This window comes from Cherax quadricarinatus, unplaced genomic scaffold (genome assembly GCF_038502225.1).
Source record: "Cherax quadricarinatus isolate ZL_2023a unplaced genomic scaffold, ASM3850222v1 Contig76, whole genome shotgun sequence".
In the NCBI taxonomy this organism is placed as follows: domain Eukaryota; kingdom Metazoa; phylum Arthropoda; class Malacostraca; order Decapoda; family Parastacidae; genus Cherax; species Cherax quadricarinatus.
Genome location: NW_027195102.1, coordinates 329,910 through 349,662, shown reverse-complemented (window position 1 = coordinate 349,662; position 19,753 = coordinate 329,910). Strand labels below are relative to the sequence as shown.

At 41.3% G+C, this 19,753-nt stretch overlaps 1 protein-coding gene across 1 annotated transcript in view; it reads right to left on the bottom strand.

Moving 5' to 3' along the window:
* Positions 1-19,753, bottom strand: part of LOC128694588 (apolipoprotein D) — a 137,791-nt gene that overhangs the window by 47,218 nt on the left and 70,820 nt on the right. The window contains exon 3 of the mRNA XM_053784727.2: positions 12,371-12,590. Within this exon, the coding sequence (XP_053640702.2) occupies positions 12,371-12,590 (220 nt within the window). The remainder of the gene's footprint in view (positions 1-12,370; positions 12,591-19,753) is intronic.

Here is a 19,753-nt window from a genome sequence, read left to right as displayed (position 1 = left end):
GTTCCATGAGTCTGGCCCTGGGGCAGAGTGCATGGGCATGTCATTTATCGCCTGTTCGAAGTCATTTGGAGTCAGGATAACATCGGATAGGCTTGTGTTAATCAAATTTTGTGGCTCTCTCATAAAAAATTCATTTTGATCTTCGACTCTCAGTCTGGTTAGCGGCTTGCTAAAAACTGAGTCATATTGGGACTTGAGTAGCTCACTCATTTCCTTGCTGTCATCTGTGTAGGACCCATCTTGTTTAAGTAGGGGCCCAATACTGGACGTTGTTCTCGATTTTGATTTGGCATAGGAGAAGAAATACTTTGGGTTTCTTTCGATTTCATTTATGGCTTTTAGTTCTTCCCGCGATTCCTGACTCCTAAAGGATTCTTTTAGCTTAAGTTCGATGCTTGCTATTTCTCTGACCAGTGTCTCCCTACGCATTTCAGATATATTGACCTCTTTTAGCCGCTCTGTTATTCTTTTCCGTCGCCTGTAAAGGGAGCGCCTGTCTCTTTCTGTTTTACACCTACTCCTCCTTTTTCTTAGAGGAATAAGCCTTGTGCATACATCGAGTGCCACCGAGTTAATCTGTTCTAGGCATAAGTTGGGGTCTGTGTTGCTTAGTATATCTTCCCAGCTTATATCGGTTAGGACTTGGTTTACTTGGTCCCACTTTATGTTTTTGTTATTGAAGTTGAATTTGGTGAATGCTCCCTCGTGACTAATCTCATTATGTCGGTCTGGGGCTCCGCGCATACATGACTGAACCTCAATTATGTTGTGATCTGAGTATATTGTTTTTGATATGGTGATATTTCTTATCAGATCATCATTGTTAGTGAAGATGAGGTCTAGTGTATTCTCCAGTCTAGTAGGCTCTATTATTTGCTGGTTTAAATTGAATTTTGTGCAGAGATTTAAAAGCTCGCGTGAGTGTGAGTTTTCATCAGAGCTGCCTCCTGGTGTTATTACTGCAACAATATTATTTGCTATATTCCTCCATTTTAGGTGCCTTAAGTTGAAATCCCCCAGGAGCAAGATGTTGGGTGCAGGAGCTGGAAGGTTTTCCAGACAGTGGTCAATTTTTAACAGCTGTTCCTGGAATTGCTGGGATGTTGCATCCGGAGGCTTGTAGACTATCACAATGACTAGGTTTTGGTTCTCGACCTTTACTGCTAAAACTTCCACTACATCATTTGAGGCATTTAGCAGTTCTGTGCAAACAAGTGACTCTGCAATGTACAGGCCAACCCCCCCCTTTTGCCTGTTCACTCTGTCACATCTGTATAGGTTGTAACCTGGGATCCATATTTCGTTGTCCAAGTGATCCTTTATGTGGGTCTCAGTGAAAGCCGCGAACATTGCCTTTGCCTCTGCAAGCAGTCCACGGATGAAAGGTATTTTGTTGTTTGTTGCTGGCTTTAGACCCTGTATATTTGCAAAGAAGAATGTTATCGGACTGGTGGTATTGTTGGTACTGGGGGGGGGGATTTTTTTTCCGGCATTAGTATCTGTATCTGTTGGTTTGGAGTGGAGGCCATCGACTGTGGTTCCACTCCAGGAATGACTGGATTTGGTGTACGATTTCTGCCATTTCCTGCCAGTATTTTTTCCTTCCTGGCACTAAAAAACCTCTCCCTCTTGAGTGGCTGTGGCTACCCAGGTTTTCCCATGGCCTGGATGTTTTGTATCTTTTTGTCCCCTTTAGATGGTATGCCTGGCAATTTAAGTTATAGCACAGTCTTTCCTGTACTGAAGAGGTACACAGTTCAGGGTGAAAAAGCTTACAGGAAGGGAGTTTGCATTTTCCTGTTGTCATATGGGCATGGCATTTCCTAGGGTGGTCATAGTTGCACGTCCCATCTGTTTTTCCAGATTTCCCATGCCAGCAGATACCGAGTGCATAGTATGTGCACAGGCTTGGTTTCCGTTTGCCTTGGGTTTCTGTGACTGTATTCCCTGTCGGTGCATGTTTCCCTGTCTTACTTCTATCCTCCCTAGCACCAACAATGGAGCTCCCACCATTTGTTTTTGGTAATATATCCTCACTATTGCTAGTGGAGTCCTCTTGTTTGCTATTTCCTGCGGTATTTCTAGTTTGCAATATTGGTTTTATCTTATCTTTGACTACACTTGTTTCCCTACTATGGCTCCTGTCCCCTATGGGGTCATTTATATGTATTCCTTCCTGCGTTTAATTCCCGATTACCTGGACAAAATCTCCAGCTTCACCATTACTGTCTCCCAGGACAGCATCTACAGCTTCCCCATTACTGTCTCCCAGGACAGCATCTCCAGCTTCACCATTACTGTCTCCCAGGACAGCACCTCCAGCTTCACCATTACTGTCTCCCAGGACAGCACCTCCAACTTCCCCATTACTGTCTCCCAGGACAGCACTATCAGCCCCCCATTTACTGACTACCAGGACATCATCTCCAGCCTTACAGTTTGTGACTACATTGCCAGTATCAAGGGCAGTACCATTCAGCCCGGACTTTTTTTGTTCCCATCTGTTGTAGAAAGCTTCCAGGTTTTCTATGAAAGCAGCTTTGATGTTGACCTCTTTTAATACCCTTGTGATTTTAGTCCACAGATTTATCTCATTTGGGCATACCCAAAAACACTTCCCTGTTTTAATACTGCTTGTAGCTAGTTCTTGGATATCTGCACATACATTGAGAGACTACAGTGTATATACACTGAGAGATTGCAGTGCATATACAATGAGAGCCTACAGTGTATAAACAGAGAGAGACTACAGTGTATATACCTTGAGAGACTACAGTGTATATACACTGAGTGACTGCAGTGTATATACATTGAGAAACTACAGTGTATATACACTGAGAATATATAGTGTATATGCACTGAGAGACTACAGTGTATATACCTTGAGAGACTACATTGTATGTACACTGAGAGACTACAGTGTTCACACATTGAGAGACTACAGTGTATATACACTGAGAGACTACAGTGTATACGCACTGAGGTACTACAGTGTATATACACTGAGAGACTACAGTGTATGTACACTGAGAGACTACAGTGTATATATACTGAGAGACTACAGTGTATATACACTGAGTGACTACAGTGTATATACACTGATAGACTGCAGTGTATATACACTGAGAGACTACAGTGTATATACACTGAGTGACTACAGAGTATATACACTTAGAGACTACAGTGTATATACACTGAGAGACTACAGTGTATATACACTGAGTGACTACAGTGTATATACATTGAGAGACTACAGTGTATATACACTGAGAGACTACAGTGTGTATACACTGAGAGACTACAGTGTACATACACTGAGAGACTACAGTGTATATACACTGAGAGAATACAGTGTATATACACTGAGAGACTACAGTGTACATACACTGAGAGACTACAGTGTATATACACTGAGAGACTACAGTGTACATACACTGAGAGACTACAGTGTACATACGCTGAGAGACTACAGTGTACATACACTGAGAGACTACAGTGTACATACACTGAGAGACTACAGTGTATGTACACTGAGAGACTACAGTGTATATATACTGAGAGACTACAGTGTATATACACTGAGTGACTACAGTGTATATACACTGATAGACTGCAGTGTATGTACACTGAGAGACTACAGTGTATATACACTGAGTGACTACAGAGTATATACACTTAGAGACTACAGTGTATATACACTGAGAGACTACAGTGTATATACACTGAGTGACTACAGTGTATATACATAGAAAGACTACAGTGTATATACACTGAAAGACTACAGTGTATATTCACTGACTACAGTGTATATACACTGAGAGACTACAGTGTATATACACTGAGTGACTACAGTGTATATACATTGAGAGACTGCAGTGTATATACACTGAGAATATATAGTGTATATGCACCGAGAGACTACAGTGTATATACACTGAGAGACTACTGTGTATATACACTGAGAGACTACAGTGTGTATACACTGAGAGACTACAGTGTATATACACTGAGTGACTAAAGTGTATATACACTGAGAGACTACAGTGTATATACACTGAGTGACTACAGTGTATATACACTGAGAGACTACAGTGTATATACACTGAGTGACTACAGTGTATATACATCTAGAGACTGCAGCGTATATACACTGAGAATATATAGTGAATATGCACCGAGAGACTACAGTGTATATACACTGAGAGACTACAGTACATATACACTGAGAGACTACAGTGTATATACACTGAGAGCCTACAGTGTATATACACTTAGGGACTACAGTGTATATACACTGAGAGACTGCAGTGTATATACACTGAGAGACTACAATGTTTATACACTCAGAGACTACAGTATATATACACTGAGAGACTACAGTGTATATACATTGAGAGACTACAGTGTATATACACTGAGAATATATAGTGTATATGCACTGAGAGACTACAGTGTATATACACTGAGAGACTACAGTGTACATACATTGAAAAACTACAGTGTATATACACTGAGAGATTACAGTGTACATACATTGAGAGTCTAGAGTATATATACACTGAGAGACTACAGTGTATATACACTGAGAGACTCCAGTGTGTATACACTGAGAGACTACAGTGTATAGACACTGAGAGACCACAGTGTATATACACTGAGAGGCTACAGTGTATATACACTGAGAGACTACAGTGTATATACACTGAGAGACTCCAGTGTGTATACACTGAGAGACTACAGTGTATAGACACTGACAGACCACAGTGTATATACACTGAGAGACTACAGTGTATATACACTGAGAGACTACAGTGTATATACTCTGAGAGACTACAATGTATATACACTGAGAGACTGCAGTGTATATACACTGAGGGACTACAGTGTATATACACTGAGAGACTACAGTGTATATGCAGTGAAAGACTACAGTGTATATACACAGAGACTACAGTTTATATACACTGATAGACTACAGTGTGTATGCACTGAGAGACTACAGTGTATATGCACTGAGAGACTACAGTGTATATACACTGAGAAACTACAGTGTGTATACACTGAGAGATTACAGTGTATATACACTGAGAGATTGCAGTGTGTATACACTGAGAGACTACAGTGTATATACACTGAGAGACTACAGTGTATATACACTGAGAGACTACAGTGTATATACACTTAGAGACTACAGTGTATAAACACTGAGAGACTACAGTGTATATACAATGAGAGACTACAGTGTATATACACTGAGAGACTACAGTGTATATACACTGAGAGACTACAGTGTATATACACTTAGAGACTACAGTGTATAAACACTGAGAGACTACAGTGTATATACACTGAGAGACTACAGTGTATATACACTGAGAGACTACATTGTATGTACACTGAGAGACTACAGTGTATGTACACTATGAGACTACAGTGTATGTACACTGAGAGACTACAGTGTGTGTACACTCAGAGACTACAGTGTATGTACACTGAAAGACTACAGTGTATGTACACTGAGAGACTACAGTGTATGTACACTCAGAGACTACAGTGTATGTACACTGAAAGACTACAGTGGATGTACACTGAGAGATTACAGTGTATGTACACTCAGAGACTACAGTGTATGTACACTGAAAGACTACAGTGTATGTACACTGAGAGACTACAGTGTGTGTACACTGAGAGACTACAGTGTATGTACACTGAGAGACTACAGTGTGTGTACACTGAGAGACTACAGTGTATGTACACTGAGAGACTACAGTTTATGTACACTGAAAGACTACAGTGTATGTACACTGAGAAGTTACAGTGTATGTACACTGAGAAGTTACAGTGTATGTACACTGAGAGACTACAGTGTATGTACACTGAGAGACTACAGTGTATGTACACTGAGAAGTTACAGTGTATGTACACTGAGAGACTACAGTGTATGTACACTCAGAGACTACAGTGTACATACACTGAGAGACTACAGTGTACATACACTCAGAGACTACAGTGTACATACACTGAGAGACTACAGTGTACATACACTGAGAGACTACAGTGTACATACACTGAGAGACTACAGTGTACATACACTGAGAGACTACAGTGTACATACACTGAGAGACTACAGTGTACATACACTGAGAGACTACAGTGTACATACACTGAGAGACTACAGTGTACATACACTGAGAGACTACAGTGTACATACACTGAGAGACTACAGTGTACATACACTGAGAGACTACAGTGTACATACACTGAGAGACTACAGTGTACATACACTGAGAGACTACAGTGTACATACACTGAGAGACTACAGTGTACATACACTGAGAGACTACAGTGTACATACACTGAGAGACTACAGTGTACATACACTGAGAGACTACAGTGTACATACACTGAGAGACTACAGTGTACATACACTGAGAGACTACAGTGTACATACACTGAGAGACTACAGTGTACATACACTGAGAGACTACAGTGTACATACACTGAGAGACTACAGTGTACATACACTGAGAGACTACAGTGTACATACACTGAGAGACTACAGTGTACATACACTGAGAGACTACAGTGTACATACACTGAGAGACTACAGTGTACATACACTGAGAGACTACAGTGTACATACACTGAGAGACTACAGTGTACATACACTGAGAGACTACAGTGTACATACACTGAGAGACTACAGTGTACATACACTGAGAGACTACAGTGTACATACACTGAGAGACTACAGTGTACATACACTGAGAGACTACAGTGTACATACACTGAGAGACTACAGTGTACATACACTGAGAGACTACAGTGTACATACACTGAGAGACTACAGTGTACATACACTGAGAGACTACAGTGTACATACACTGAGAGACTACAGTGTACATACACTGAGAGACTACAGTGTACATACACTGAGAGACTACAGTGTACATACACTGAGAGACTACAGTGTACATACACTGAGAGACTACAGTGTACATACACTGAGAGACTACAGTGTACATACACTGAGAGACTACAGTGTACATACACTGAGAGACTACAGTGTACATACACTGAGAGACTACAGTGTACATACACTGAGAGACTACAGTGTACATACACTGAGAGACTACAGTGTACATACACTGAGAGACTACAGTGTACATACACTGAGAGACTACAGTGTACATACACTGAGAGACTACAGTGTACATACACTGAGAGACTACAGTGTACATACACTGAGAGACTACAGTGTACATACACTGAGAGACTACAGTGTACATACACTGAGAGACTACAGTGTACATACACTGAGAGACTACAGTGTACATACACTGAGAGACTACAGTGTACATACACTGAGAGACTACAGTGTACATACACTGAGAGACTGTACATTTTGTTCAGGTCGTTTACTAAGACAAAGGGAACTAATATTTAATGAGGAAATCTACAGTTCATCTACCAATCATATCCTCTGTTACAATTCATTTACCAATCATATCCTCTGTTACAATTCATTTACCAATCATATCCTCTGTTACAATACATTTACCAATCATATCCTCTGTTATAATTCATCTAGCAATCATATCCTGTGTTGCAATTCTTCTACCAATCATATCCTGTGTTACAACTCTTCTACCAATCATATCCTCTATTACAACACAAATTATGTGACTATATGAACTGATATTGAGTTGTAATAAACCACTGTCGATGAATAAACAGGAGAGTGGACGAAGGGGTTCGAATCACGGTCCGTAAATTGATAGTTCGACGCTCTACCATTTAGGTTAACCCAGGCGTCTACTAGGAAATATTCAGAGGTAATATTTCCTATATTACGTTCCGTCAGAGGCACCATACATAACACAACTAAACTTTATCTCTCATCACAGGAGTTTTAACAGTAAATCTATTCTTATCAACCGTCTCTAGGAAGAAGTTCAGTTGGGTTACAGTTGTTGCGTCTGACGGAATGTAATACAGGAAATATTACCTCCGAATCTTTCCTAGTAGAGACCTGGGTTATATATTACATTCGAATCCTTTCTATTAGAGACCTAGTTAAGCCTAGACGGTAGTGCATCTGACTATTAATTAATGTACGGACTGCAGTTCGAGTCCCTCGTCCATCCTTCTGTTAAAAATTTAGAAGCATTTTCACATTGCTCCATCAGTTCTAATTCATCTCAGTTTCTGTGAGACCAACTGAAGATAACATTTACCACAGAACATTTATCACAGAACATTTATCACTGAACATTTATCACAGAACATTTACCACAGAACATTTATCACAGAACATTTATCACTGAACATTTATCACAGAACATTTACCACAGAACATTTATCACAGAACATTTACCACAGAACATTTATCACAGAACATTTATCACAGAACATTTATCACAGAACATTTACCACAGAACATTTATCACAGAACATTTATCACTGAACATTTATCACAGAACATTTACCACAGAACATTTATCACAGAACATTTACCACAGAACATTTATCACAGAACATTTATCACAGAACATTTACCACAGAACATTTACCACAGAACATTTATCACTGAACATTTATCACAGAACATTTACCACAGAACATTTACCACAGAACATTTACCACAGAACATTTATCACAGAACATTTATCACAGAACATTTATCACAGAACATTTACCACAGAACATTTATCACAGAACATTTATCACAGAACATTTACCACAGAACATTTATCACTGAACATTTATCACAGAACATTTACCACAGAACATTTACCACAGAACATTTACCACAGAACATTTATCACTGAACATTTATCACAGAACATTTACCACAGAACATTTACCACAGAACATTTACCACAGAACATTTACCACAGAACATTTATCACAGAACATTTCTGACAGAACATTTATCACAGAACATTTTCCACAGAACATTTACCACAGAACATTTACCACAGAACATTTATCACAGAACATTTCTGACAGAACATTTATCACCGAACATTTATCACAGAACATTTCTGACAGAACATTTATCACAGAACATTTATCACAGAACATTTATCACAGAACATTTATCACAGAACATTTACCACAGAACATTTACCACAGAACATTTATCACAGAACATTTACCACAGAACATTTATCACAGAACATTTACCACAGAACATTTATCACAGAACATTTATCACAGAACATTTATCACAGAACATTTACCACAGAACATTTATCACAGAACATTTATCACAGAACATTTACCACAGAACATTTACCACAGAACATTTATCACAGAACATTTACCACAGAACATTTATCACAGAACATTTACCACAGAACATTTATCACAGAACATTTATCACAGAACATTTATCACAGAACATTTATCACAGAACATTTATCACAGAACATTTATCACAGAACATCACAGAACATTTATCACAGAACAATTATCACAGAACATTTATCACAGAACATTTATCACAGAACATTTATCACAGAACATTTATCACAGAACATCACAGAACATTTATCACGGAACATTTATCACGGAACATTTATCACAGAACATTTATCACAGAACATTTACCACAGAACATTTATCACAGAACATTTATCACAGAACATTTACCACAGAACATTTATCACAGAACATTTATCACAGAACATTTATCACAGAACATTTATCACAGAACATTTATCACAGAACATTTATCACAGAACATTTACCACAGAACATTTACCACAGAACATTTATCACAGAACATTTATCACAGAACATTTATCACAGAACATTTATCACAGAACATTTATCCACAGAACATTTACCACAGAACATTTATCACACAGAACATTTATCACAGAACATTTATCACAGAACATTTATCACAGAACATTTATCACAGAACATTTATCACAGAACATCACAGAACATTTACCACAGAACATTTACCACAGAACATTTATCACAGAACATTTATCACAGAACATTTATCACAGAACATTTACCACAGAACATTTACCACAGAACATTTATCACAGAACATTTATCACAGAACATTTATCACAGAACATTTATCACAGAACATTTATCACAGAACATCACAGAACATTTACCACAGAACATTTACCACAGAACATTTATCACAGAACATTTATCACAGAACATTTATCACAGAACATTTATCACAGAACATTTATCACAGAACATTTATCACAGAACATTTACCACAGAACATTTACCACAGAACATTTATCACAGAACATTTATCACAGAACATTTATCACAGAACATTTACCACAGAACATTTATCACAGAACATTTATCACAGAACATTTATCACAGAACATTTATCACAGAACATTTATTACAGAACATTTATCACAAAACATTTATCACAGAACATTTATCACAGAACATTTATCACAGAACATTTATCACAGAACATTTATCACAGAACATCACAGAACATTTATCACAGAACATTTATCACAGAACATTTATCACAGAACATTTATCACAGAACATTTACCACAGAACATTTATCACAGAACATTTATCACAGAACATTTACCACAGAACATTTACCACAGAACATTTACCACAGAACATTTATCACAGAACATTTATCACAGAACATTTATCACAGAACATTTATCACAGAACATTTATCACAGAACATTTACCACAGAACATTTACCACAGAACATTTATCACAGAACATTTATCACAGAACATTTATCACAGAACATTTATCACAGAACATTTACCACAGAACATTTACCACAGAACATTTATCACAGAACATTTATCACAGAACATTTATCACAGAACATTTATCACAGAACATTTATCACAGAACATTTACCACAGAACATTTACCACAGAACATTTACCACAGAACATTTATCACAGAACATTTATCACAGAACATTTATCACAGAACATTTATCACAGAACATTTATCACAGAACATTTATCACAGAACATTTACCACAGAACATTTACCACAGAACATTTATCAGAGAACATTTATCACAGAACATTTATCACAGAACATTTACCACAGAACATTTACCACAGAACATTTATCAGAGAACATTTATCAGAGAACATTTATCACAGAACATTTATCACAGAACATTTATCACAGAACATTTATCACAGAACATTTATCACAGAACATTTATCACAGAACATTTACCACAGAACATTTACCACAGAACATTTATCAGAGAACATTTATCACAGAACATTTATCACAGAACATTTACCACAGAACATTTATCACAGAACATTTATCACAGAACATTTATCACAGAACATTTATCACAGAACATTTATCACAGAACATTTATCACAGAACATTTATCACAGAACATTTATCACAGAACATTTACCACAGAACATTTATCACAGAACATTTATCACAGAACATTTATCACAGAACATTTATCACAGAACATTTATCACAGAACATGTGTAGGATGAAGTACTGCATTAAACTATGTGTAGGATGAAGTACTGCATTAAACTATGTGTAGGATGAAGTACTGCATTAAACTATGTGTAGGATGAAGTACTGCATTAAACTATGTGTAGGATGAAGTATTACATTAAACTATGTGTAGGATGAAGTACTGCATTAAACTATGTGTAGGATGAAGTATTACATTAAACTATGTGTAGGATGAAGTATTACATTAAACTATGTGTAGGATGAAGTATTACATTAAACTATGTGTAGGATGAAGTATTACATTAAACTATGTGTAGGATGAAGTATTACATTAAACTATGTGTAGGATGAAGTATTACATTAAACTATGTGTAGGATGAAGTATTACATTAAACTATGTGTAGGATGAAGTATTACATTAAACTATGTGTAGGATGAAGTATTGTATTAAACTATGTGTAGGATGAAGTATTGCATTAAACTATGTGTAGGATGAAGTATTGCATTAAACTATGTGTAGGATGAAGTATTGCATTAAACTATGTGTAGGATGAAGTATTACATTAAACTATGTGTAGGATGAAGTACGATTTAGTTTTTGAAGGATGTGAATATCTTCACAGGTGTACTATTGAGAATCCTAAGGTGGATTTGTACCATGAATAAAAAACGTGTTCTTATTAACAAACAAAGAAGAACAGGACTTAACTAAAGTAATATTTAGAAAGAGTAGACAAAACTACTGTTTTTGAAATAAACTGCATGTTAGAGGAAAACTGTTAGACAACATTAACAAAACAAGTGTCTTGGGAAGCAATAAATACGGTTGACAAATTACGTGATTGGAAATACTTGGTTGTTAATAGACAAAGTGAAGGGACTCACTCAGTAGCCACTTTGCTAGCATCTTGCCAGCATTGTTGACGTCAGGGATGTCGAGGGTGCCAGTGTAGGAGTTGGTGTGCTCGATGCTGAGGCTGTCCAGTAGCACCAGTTGACGAGACTTTGTAACTTTGAGCTGAGTTGCAGACACACGGGTGTAGTTAAGAGTCAGGCAGGTGGAGGTGGTGTCGAACTGTTCTATAACGTACCACTGGCCCAGGAGCTGTTGAAATAAACGTTAGTGTTATTCAAGATTAGTTTGACACGAAGTTTAAGCAACATAAAGATACCTGGATAATATCTTTCCTATTTCCTTTTTTCTGGGCATGGAGTTCTCAACTGTTTCTTGGCTCTTTCCAGATGTGTGTGTGTGTGTACTCACCTTACCTAGTTGTACTCACCTAGTTGTGGTTGCAGGGGTCGAGACCTAGCTCCTGGCCCCGCCTCTTCACTGATCACTACTAGGTCACTCTCCCTGAACCGTGAGCTTTATCATACCTCTGATTAAATCTATGTATGGATCCTGCCTCCACTACATCGCTTCCCAAACTATTCCACTTCCTGACTACTCTGCGGCTGAAGAAATACTTCCTAACATCCCTGTGATTAATCTGTGTCTTCAACTTCCAACTTTGTCCCCTTGTTACTGTGTCCAATCTTTGGAACATCCTGTCTCTGTCCACCTTGTCAATTCCTCTCATTATTTTGTATGTCGTTATCATGTCCCCCGTATCTCTCCTGTCCTCCAGTGTCGTCAGGTTGATTTCCCTTAACCTCTCCTCGTAGGACATACCTCTTAGCTCTGGGACTAGTCTTGTTGCAAACCTTTGCACTTTCTCTAGTTTCTTCACGTGCTTGGCTAGGTGTGGGTTCCAAACTGGTGCCGCATACTCCAATATGGGCCTAACGTACACGGTGTACAGGGTCCTGAATGATTCCTTATTAAGATGTCGGAATGCTGTTCTGAGGTTTGCTAGGCGCCCATATGCTGCAGCAGTTATTTGGTTGATGTGCGCTTCAGGAGATGTGCCTGGTGTTATACTCACCCCAAGATCTTTTTCCTTGAGTGAGGTTTGTAGTCTCTGGCCCCCTAGACTGTACTCCGTCTGCGGCCTTCTTTGCCCTTCCCCAATCTTCATGACTTTGCACTTGGTGGGATTGAACTCCAGGAGCCAATTGCTGGACCAGGTCTGCAGCCTGTCCAAATCCATTTGTAGTTCTGCATGGTCTTCGATCGAGTGAATTCTTCTCATCAACTTCACGTCATCTGCAAACAGGGACACATCAGAGTCTATTCCTTCCGTCATGTCGTTCACAAATACCAGAAACAGCACTGGTCCTAGGACTGACCCCTGCGGGACTCCGCTGGTCACAGGTGCCCACTCTGACACCTCGCCACGTACCATGACTCGCTGCTGTCTTCCTGACAAGTATTCCCTGATCCATTGTAGTGCCTTCCCTGTTATCCCTGCTTGGTCCTCCAGTTTTTGCACCAATCTCTTGTGTGGAACTGTGTCAAACGCCTTCTTGCAGTCCAAGAAAATGCAAGAAAATGTCTGTCTCCTTTTTTAAAGATTGGGACTACATTTGCTGTCTTCCATGCCTCAGGCAATCTCCCTGTTTCGATAGATGTATTGAATATTGTTGTTAGGGGTACACATAGCGCCTCTGCTCCCTCTCTCAATACCCATGGGGAGATGTTATCTGGCCCCATTGCCTTTGAGGTATCTAGCTCACTCAGAAGCCTCTTCACTTCTTCCTCGGTTGTGTGCACTGTGTCCAGCACTTGGTGGTGTGCCCCACCTCTCCGTCTTTCTGGAGTCCCTTCTGTCTCCTCTGTGAACACTTCTTTGAATCTCTGTTGAGTTCTTCACATACTTCACGGTCATTTCTTGTTGTCTCTCCTCCTTCCTTCCTTAGCCTGATTACCTGGTCCTTGACTGTTGTTTTCCTCCTGATGTGGCTGTACAACAGTTTCGGGTCAGATTTGGCTTTCGCTGCTATGTCATTTTCATATTGTCTTTGGGCCTCCCTTCTTATCTGTGCATATTCGTTTCTGGCTCTACGACTGTTCTCCTTATTCTCCTGGGTCCTTTGCCTTCTATATTTCTTCCATTCCCTAGCACACTTGGTTTTTGCCTCCCTGCACCTTTGGGTAAACCATGGGCTCATCCTGGCTTTTTCATTATTCCTGTTACCCTTGGGTACAAACCTCTCCTCAGCCTCCTTGCATTTTGTTGATACATATTCCATCATCTCATTAACTGGCTTCCCTGCCAGTTCTCTGTCCCACTGAACCCCATTCAGGTAGTTCCTCATTCCTGTGTAGTCCCCTTTCTTGTAGTTTGGCTTCATTCGTCCTGACCTTCCTGCTTCTCTCTCCACTTGTAGCTCTACTGTGTATTCGAAGCTTAAAACTACATGGTCACTGGCCCCAAGGGGTCTTTCATATGTGATGTCCTCGATATCTGCACTACTCAAGGTGAATACTAAGTCCAGCCTTGCTGGTTCATCCTCTCCTCTCTCTCTTGTAGTGTCCCTTACGTGTTGGCACATGAAGTTTTCCAGTACCACCTCCATCATCTTAGCCCTCCATGTATCTTGGCCCCCATGTGGGTCCAAGTTCTCCCAATCGGTCTCCTTGTGGTTAAAGTCACCCATGATCAGGAGCTTTGCCCTGCATGCATGAGCTCTTCTGGTCACTCTAGCCAGTGTGTCAACCATCGCTCTATTGCTCTCGTCGTACTCTTGCCTTGGCCTCCTGCTGTTCTGTGGTGGGTTATACATCACTGCTATTACCACCTTGGGACCTCCAGAGTGAAGTGTTCCCACAATGTAATCACTTTCTTCTCCGCTGTCTCCTCTCTCCAGCTCATCAAAATTCCAGCGATTTTTGATCAGCAACGCCACTCCTCCACCCCCCCTGTTCCCTCTGTCTTTCCTCAGGATTTGGTATCCCGTTGGAAAGATGGCATCTGTTATCATACCTGTAAGCTTGGTTTCTGTGAGAGCTATGATGTCCGGTGATGCTTCTTTGACTCTTTCATGCCACTCCTTCCACTTATTTGTTATTCCATCAGCGTTTGTGTGTGTGTGTGTGTGTGTGTACTCACCTAATTGTACTCACCTAATTGTGGTTGCAGGGGTCGAGACTCAGCTCCTGGCCCCGCCTCTTCACTGATCGCTACTGGATCCTCTCTCTCTCTGCTTCCTGAGCTTTGTCATACCTCTTCTTAAAACTATGTATGGTTCCTGCCTCCACTACTTCACTTGCTAGGCTATTCCACTTGCTGACAACTCTATGACTGAAGAAATACTTCCTAACGTCCCTGTGACTCGTCTGAGTCTTCAGCTTCCAGTTGTGACCCCTTGTCCCTGTGTCCCCTCTCTGGAACATCCTATATCTGTCCACCTTGTCTATTCCCCGCAGTATCTTGTATGTCGTTATCATGTCTCCCCTGACCCTTCTGTCCTCCAATGTCGTCAGTCCGATTTCCCTTAACCTTTCCTCGTACGACATTCCCTTGAGCTCTGGGACTAGCCTTGTTGCAAACCTTTGTACTTTCTCTAACTTCTTGACGTGCTTGACCAGGTGTGGATTCCAGACTGGTGCTGCATACTCCAGTATGGGCCTAACATACACAGTGTACAGTGTCTTGAACGATTCCTTATTAAGGTATCGCAACGCTATTCTCAGGTTTGCCAGGCGCCCGTATGCTGCAGCGGTTATTTGGTTGATGTGTGCCTCCGGTGATGTGCTCGGTGTTATGGTCACCCCAAGGTCTTTCTCCCTGAGTGAGGTCTGTAGTCTTTGTCCACCTAGCCTATACTCTGTCTGCGGTCTTCTTTGGCCCTCCCCAATCTTCATGACTTTGCATTTGGCTGGATTGAATTCGAGAAGCCAGTTGCTGGACCACATGTCCAGCCTGTCCAGGTCTCTTTGCAGTCCTGCCTCATCCTCGTCCAATTTAATTCTTCTCATCAACTTCACGTCATCTGCTAACAGGGACACTTCAGAGTCTATTCCTTCCATCATGTCGTTCACATATATCAAAAATAGCACTGGTCCTAGAACTGACCCCTGTGGGACCCCGCTCGTAACAGGCGCCCACTGTGATACCTCTTCACGTACCATGACTCGTTGCTGCCTCCCTGTCAGGTATTCCCTTATCCACTGCAGTGCCCTCCCTTTTACGTGCGCCTGATCCTCCAGCTTCTGCACTAATCTCTTGTGGGGAACTGTGTCAAAGGCCTTCCTGCAGTCTAGGAAAACGCAATCCACCCACCCCTCTCTCTCGTGTCTTACTTCTGTTACCTTGTCATAAAACTCCAGGAGGTTTGTGATACAAGATTTGCCTTCCATGAACCCATGCTGGTTTTCATTTATAATCTTGTTCCTTTCCAGGTGTTCGACCACTCTCCTTCTGATAATCTTCTCCATGACTTTGCACACAATACATGTCAGAGACACAGGTCTGTAGTTTTGTGCCTCGTTTCTGTTTCCTTTCTTAAATATGGGGACTACATTAGCTGTCTTCCATTTCTCAGGTAGTTGCCCAGTTTCAAGGGATGTGTTGAAGATTGTGGTTAGAGGCATGCACAGCATCTCTGCTCCTTCTCTAAGGACCCATGGGGAGATGTTGTCCGGTCCCATCGCCTTTGAGGTGTCAAGGTCACTTAAGAGCTTCTTCACCTCCTCCTCAGTTGTTCGTATGTCATCCAACACTTGTTGGTATATTCCCTCTTGATGTTCCCTTCTGTGCTGTCTTCCCACAGCCCTTCCTGTCTCTACTGTAAAAACTTCCTTAAATCTCCTGTTCAGCTCCTCACATATCTCCTGATCATTTCTTGTGAGTTCTCCACCTTCTGTCCTTAATCTGATCACCTGGTCTTTGACTGTTGTCTTCCTCCTGATGTGGCTATACAACAGTTTCGGGTCAGTCTTGATTCTCGATGCTATGTCATTTTCATACTGTCGCTGGGCCTCCCTCCTTACCTGTGCGTACTCATTCCTGGCTCTGCGACTGATCTCCATATTTTCGTGTGTTCTCTGCCTTCTGTACTTTTTCCATTCTCTATTGCATTTTGTTTTTGCCTCCTTACAACGTCGGGTAAACCAGGGGCTCGTTCTGGTCTTCCCGTTGTTACTGTTGCCCTTGGGAATAAACCTTTCCACTGCCTCCTTGCATTTTGTTGTTACATATTCCATCATTTCATTTACTGGCTTTCCTGCCAGTTCTCTGTCCCACTGGACCTCCCGCAGGAAGTTCTTCAACCCTATGTAGTCCCCTCTTTTATAGTCAGGCTTTTCCCATTCAACTCCTGTTATTCTCTCCACTTGCAGCTCTACTATGTATTCAAAGCACAGAACCACGTGGTCGCTAGCTCCTAGGGCACTCTCATACTTGATGTCCTCAATATCTGAGCTGCCCAGGGTGAACACAAGGTCCAATCTTGCTGGTTCATCCTCCCCTCTCACTCTGGTAGTGTCCTTAACATGTTGGTGCATGAGGTTTTCCAGCACCACGTCCAACATCCTGGCTCTCCATGTTTCGGGACCCCCATGTGGCTCCAGGTTTTCCCAGTCAATCTCCCTGTGGTTGAAATCCCCCATAACCAGCAACTTTGCTCTGCTGGAGTGAGCTCTTCTTGCCACCTCAGCAAGTGTGTCCACCATTGCTCTGTTGCTCTCTTCATATTCCTCTCTTGGCCTCCTGCAGTTCTGTGGTGGATTATACATCACTGCAATGACCACTTTGTGTTCCCCAGACTGAAGTGTACCTGCTATGTAGTCTCTTTCTCCCGTCTCATCTATTCCTTCCATTTTCTCGAATTTCCATCTGTTTTTTTACGAGCAGAGCAACCCCACCTCCCCCCCTGCCCCTTCTATCTTTCCTCATGATCTGGTATCCTGGTGGGAAGATTGCATCTGTTATTGTCTCCATGAGTTTTGTTTCTGTAACTGCTATGATGTCTGGGGACTTCTCATTGATTCTTTCTTGCCATTCCTCATGTTTATTCGTTAATCCATCTGCATTTGTGTACCAAACCTTCAACTTCTGTTCTAATACTGTAACTGTTCTGCGGGGCGTGGAAACAGAGGGATCGGTGTGTGATGGTTGGTTTGGATTGTTCAGTTGCCTTGGGGGTGTCGTGGCTGGAGTCCTTCTGCAGGTGTTTCTGGGGGGTGCACTTGTCCTTCCATTTGATCCTGGATTATTCTGCTCTCCTTTTTCATTTCCTCCAATTTCTCCTTTCGTTTTTGAACTCTCTCTTTCATTGTCTTCCTTTCGTCCTGTGTTCTGTCTCGATCGAGGTACACACTCCGGAACTCCTGCTTGCCTCTCAACCGTGCTTTCTCCTGCACGATCATGGCTCGGGTTGATTCTGCCTTGAAAATTACTTTGAGAGGCCGATTCCTTTTCTTTGTGAACCACCCAATTCTCCGAAAATTTGCCACCTGGGTCATGTCCCCCTCACCTATCACCTTCATGATATCTTCAATTGCTTTTTTCTCCTCCTGCTTTCTTTCATCATAAGTTTCCCCTTTAGCTTCGTCTAGCCCATAGACAAACACAGATCTTTCCCTTTCCACCTCCCACTGTGACTCCCATTGCATCCTCTGATGTGTTTTAGTTCCTTCCCGTGGAGTGTTCCTTCCTTCAGTCCCTTCCCTAATTATTGCCCCTATGCTTCTTGGTTTATCCTTCCTACTCACCTGCTCCTGGCCCCCACATGTATCTGGTAAGGTCCTTGCACATGTCCTAGTTCCTTCAATGTCTTCCAACCTCTCATTCTGTCCTAGTGTGCTCCCTGTCTTTGTTTTGGCCCCATGTGGGTTTGACAGGACCTCTGCATACAGTTTAGTTTCCATGCTTCCTTCAGACCTGTTGTCTGTGTCTGATGTAGCCATTGCCGATGCTACTTCTGTAATATCTTTGTCTCTGTGCTGTTTCAGATGTCTCAGCTCCTCTTCTAATCTCTCTATCTTGATTTCTGCTGCTGTGGCCTGTTGCTTCCACCTTCTGCATTCTGCTGCTAACCTCTCTTCCATCTTCCTTTCCAGCTCATCTAGTCTCCTTCCCCAGTCTTCCTCCCTTTTTTTGAGCTCTACATCCCATTCCTCCCTCCCAGATTCGTCCTTGGAGCCCCTTGTCCTCATCCTGGTTAGGGGGAGGGGAATAGATGGTTAGGAGAGGGGATGGATGGTTGTGGGGGAGGGGGAGGATGGTTATTGGAGGGGTAGAGATAGTTGGGGGAGGGGGTTAGATGGTTTGAGGGAGAGAGGGGATGGATGGTTATGGGGGAGGGGGAGGATGGTTATTGGAGGGAGGGATGTAGTTGGGGGGGTTAGACGGTTTGGGGAGGGGTTAGGTGGTTTGGGGG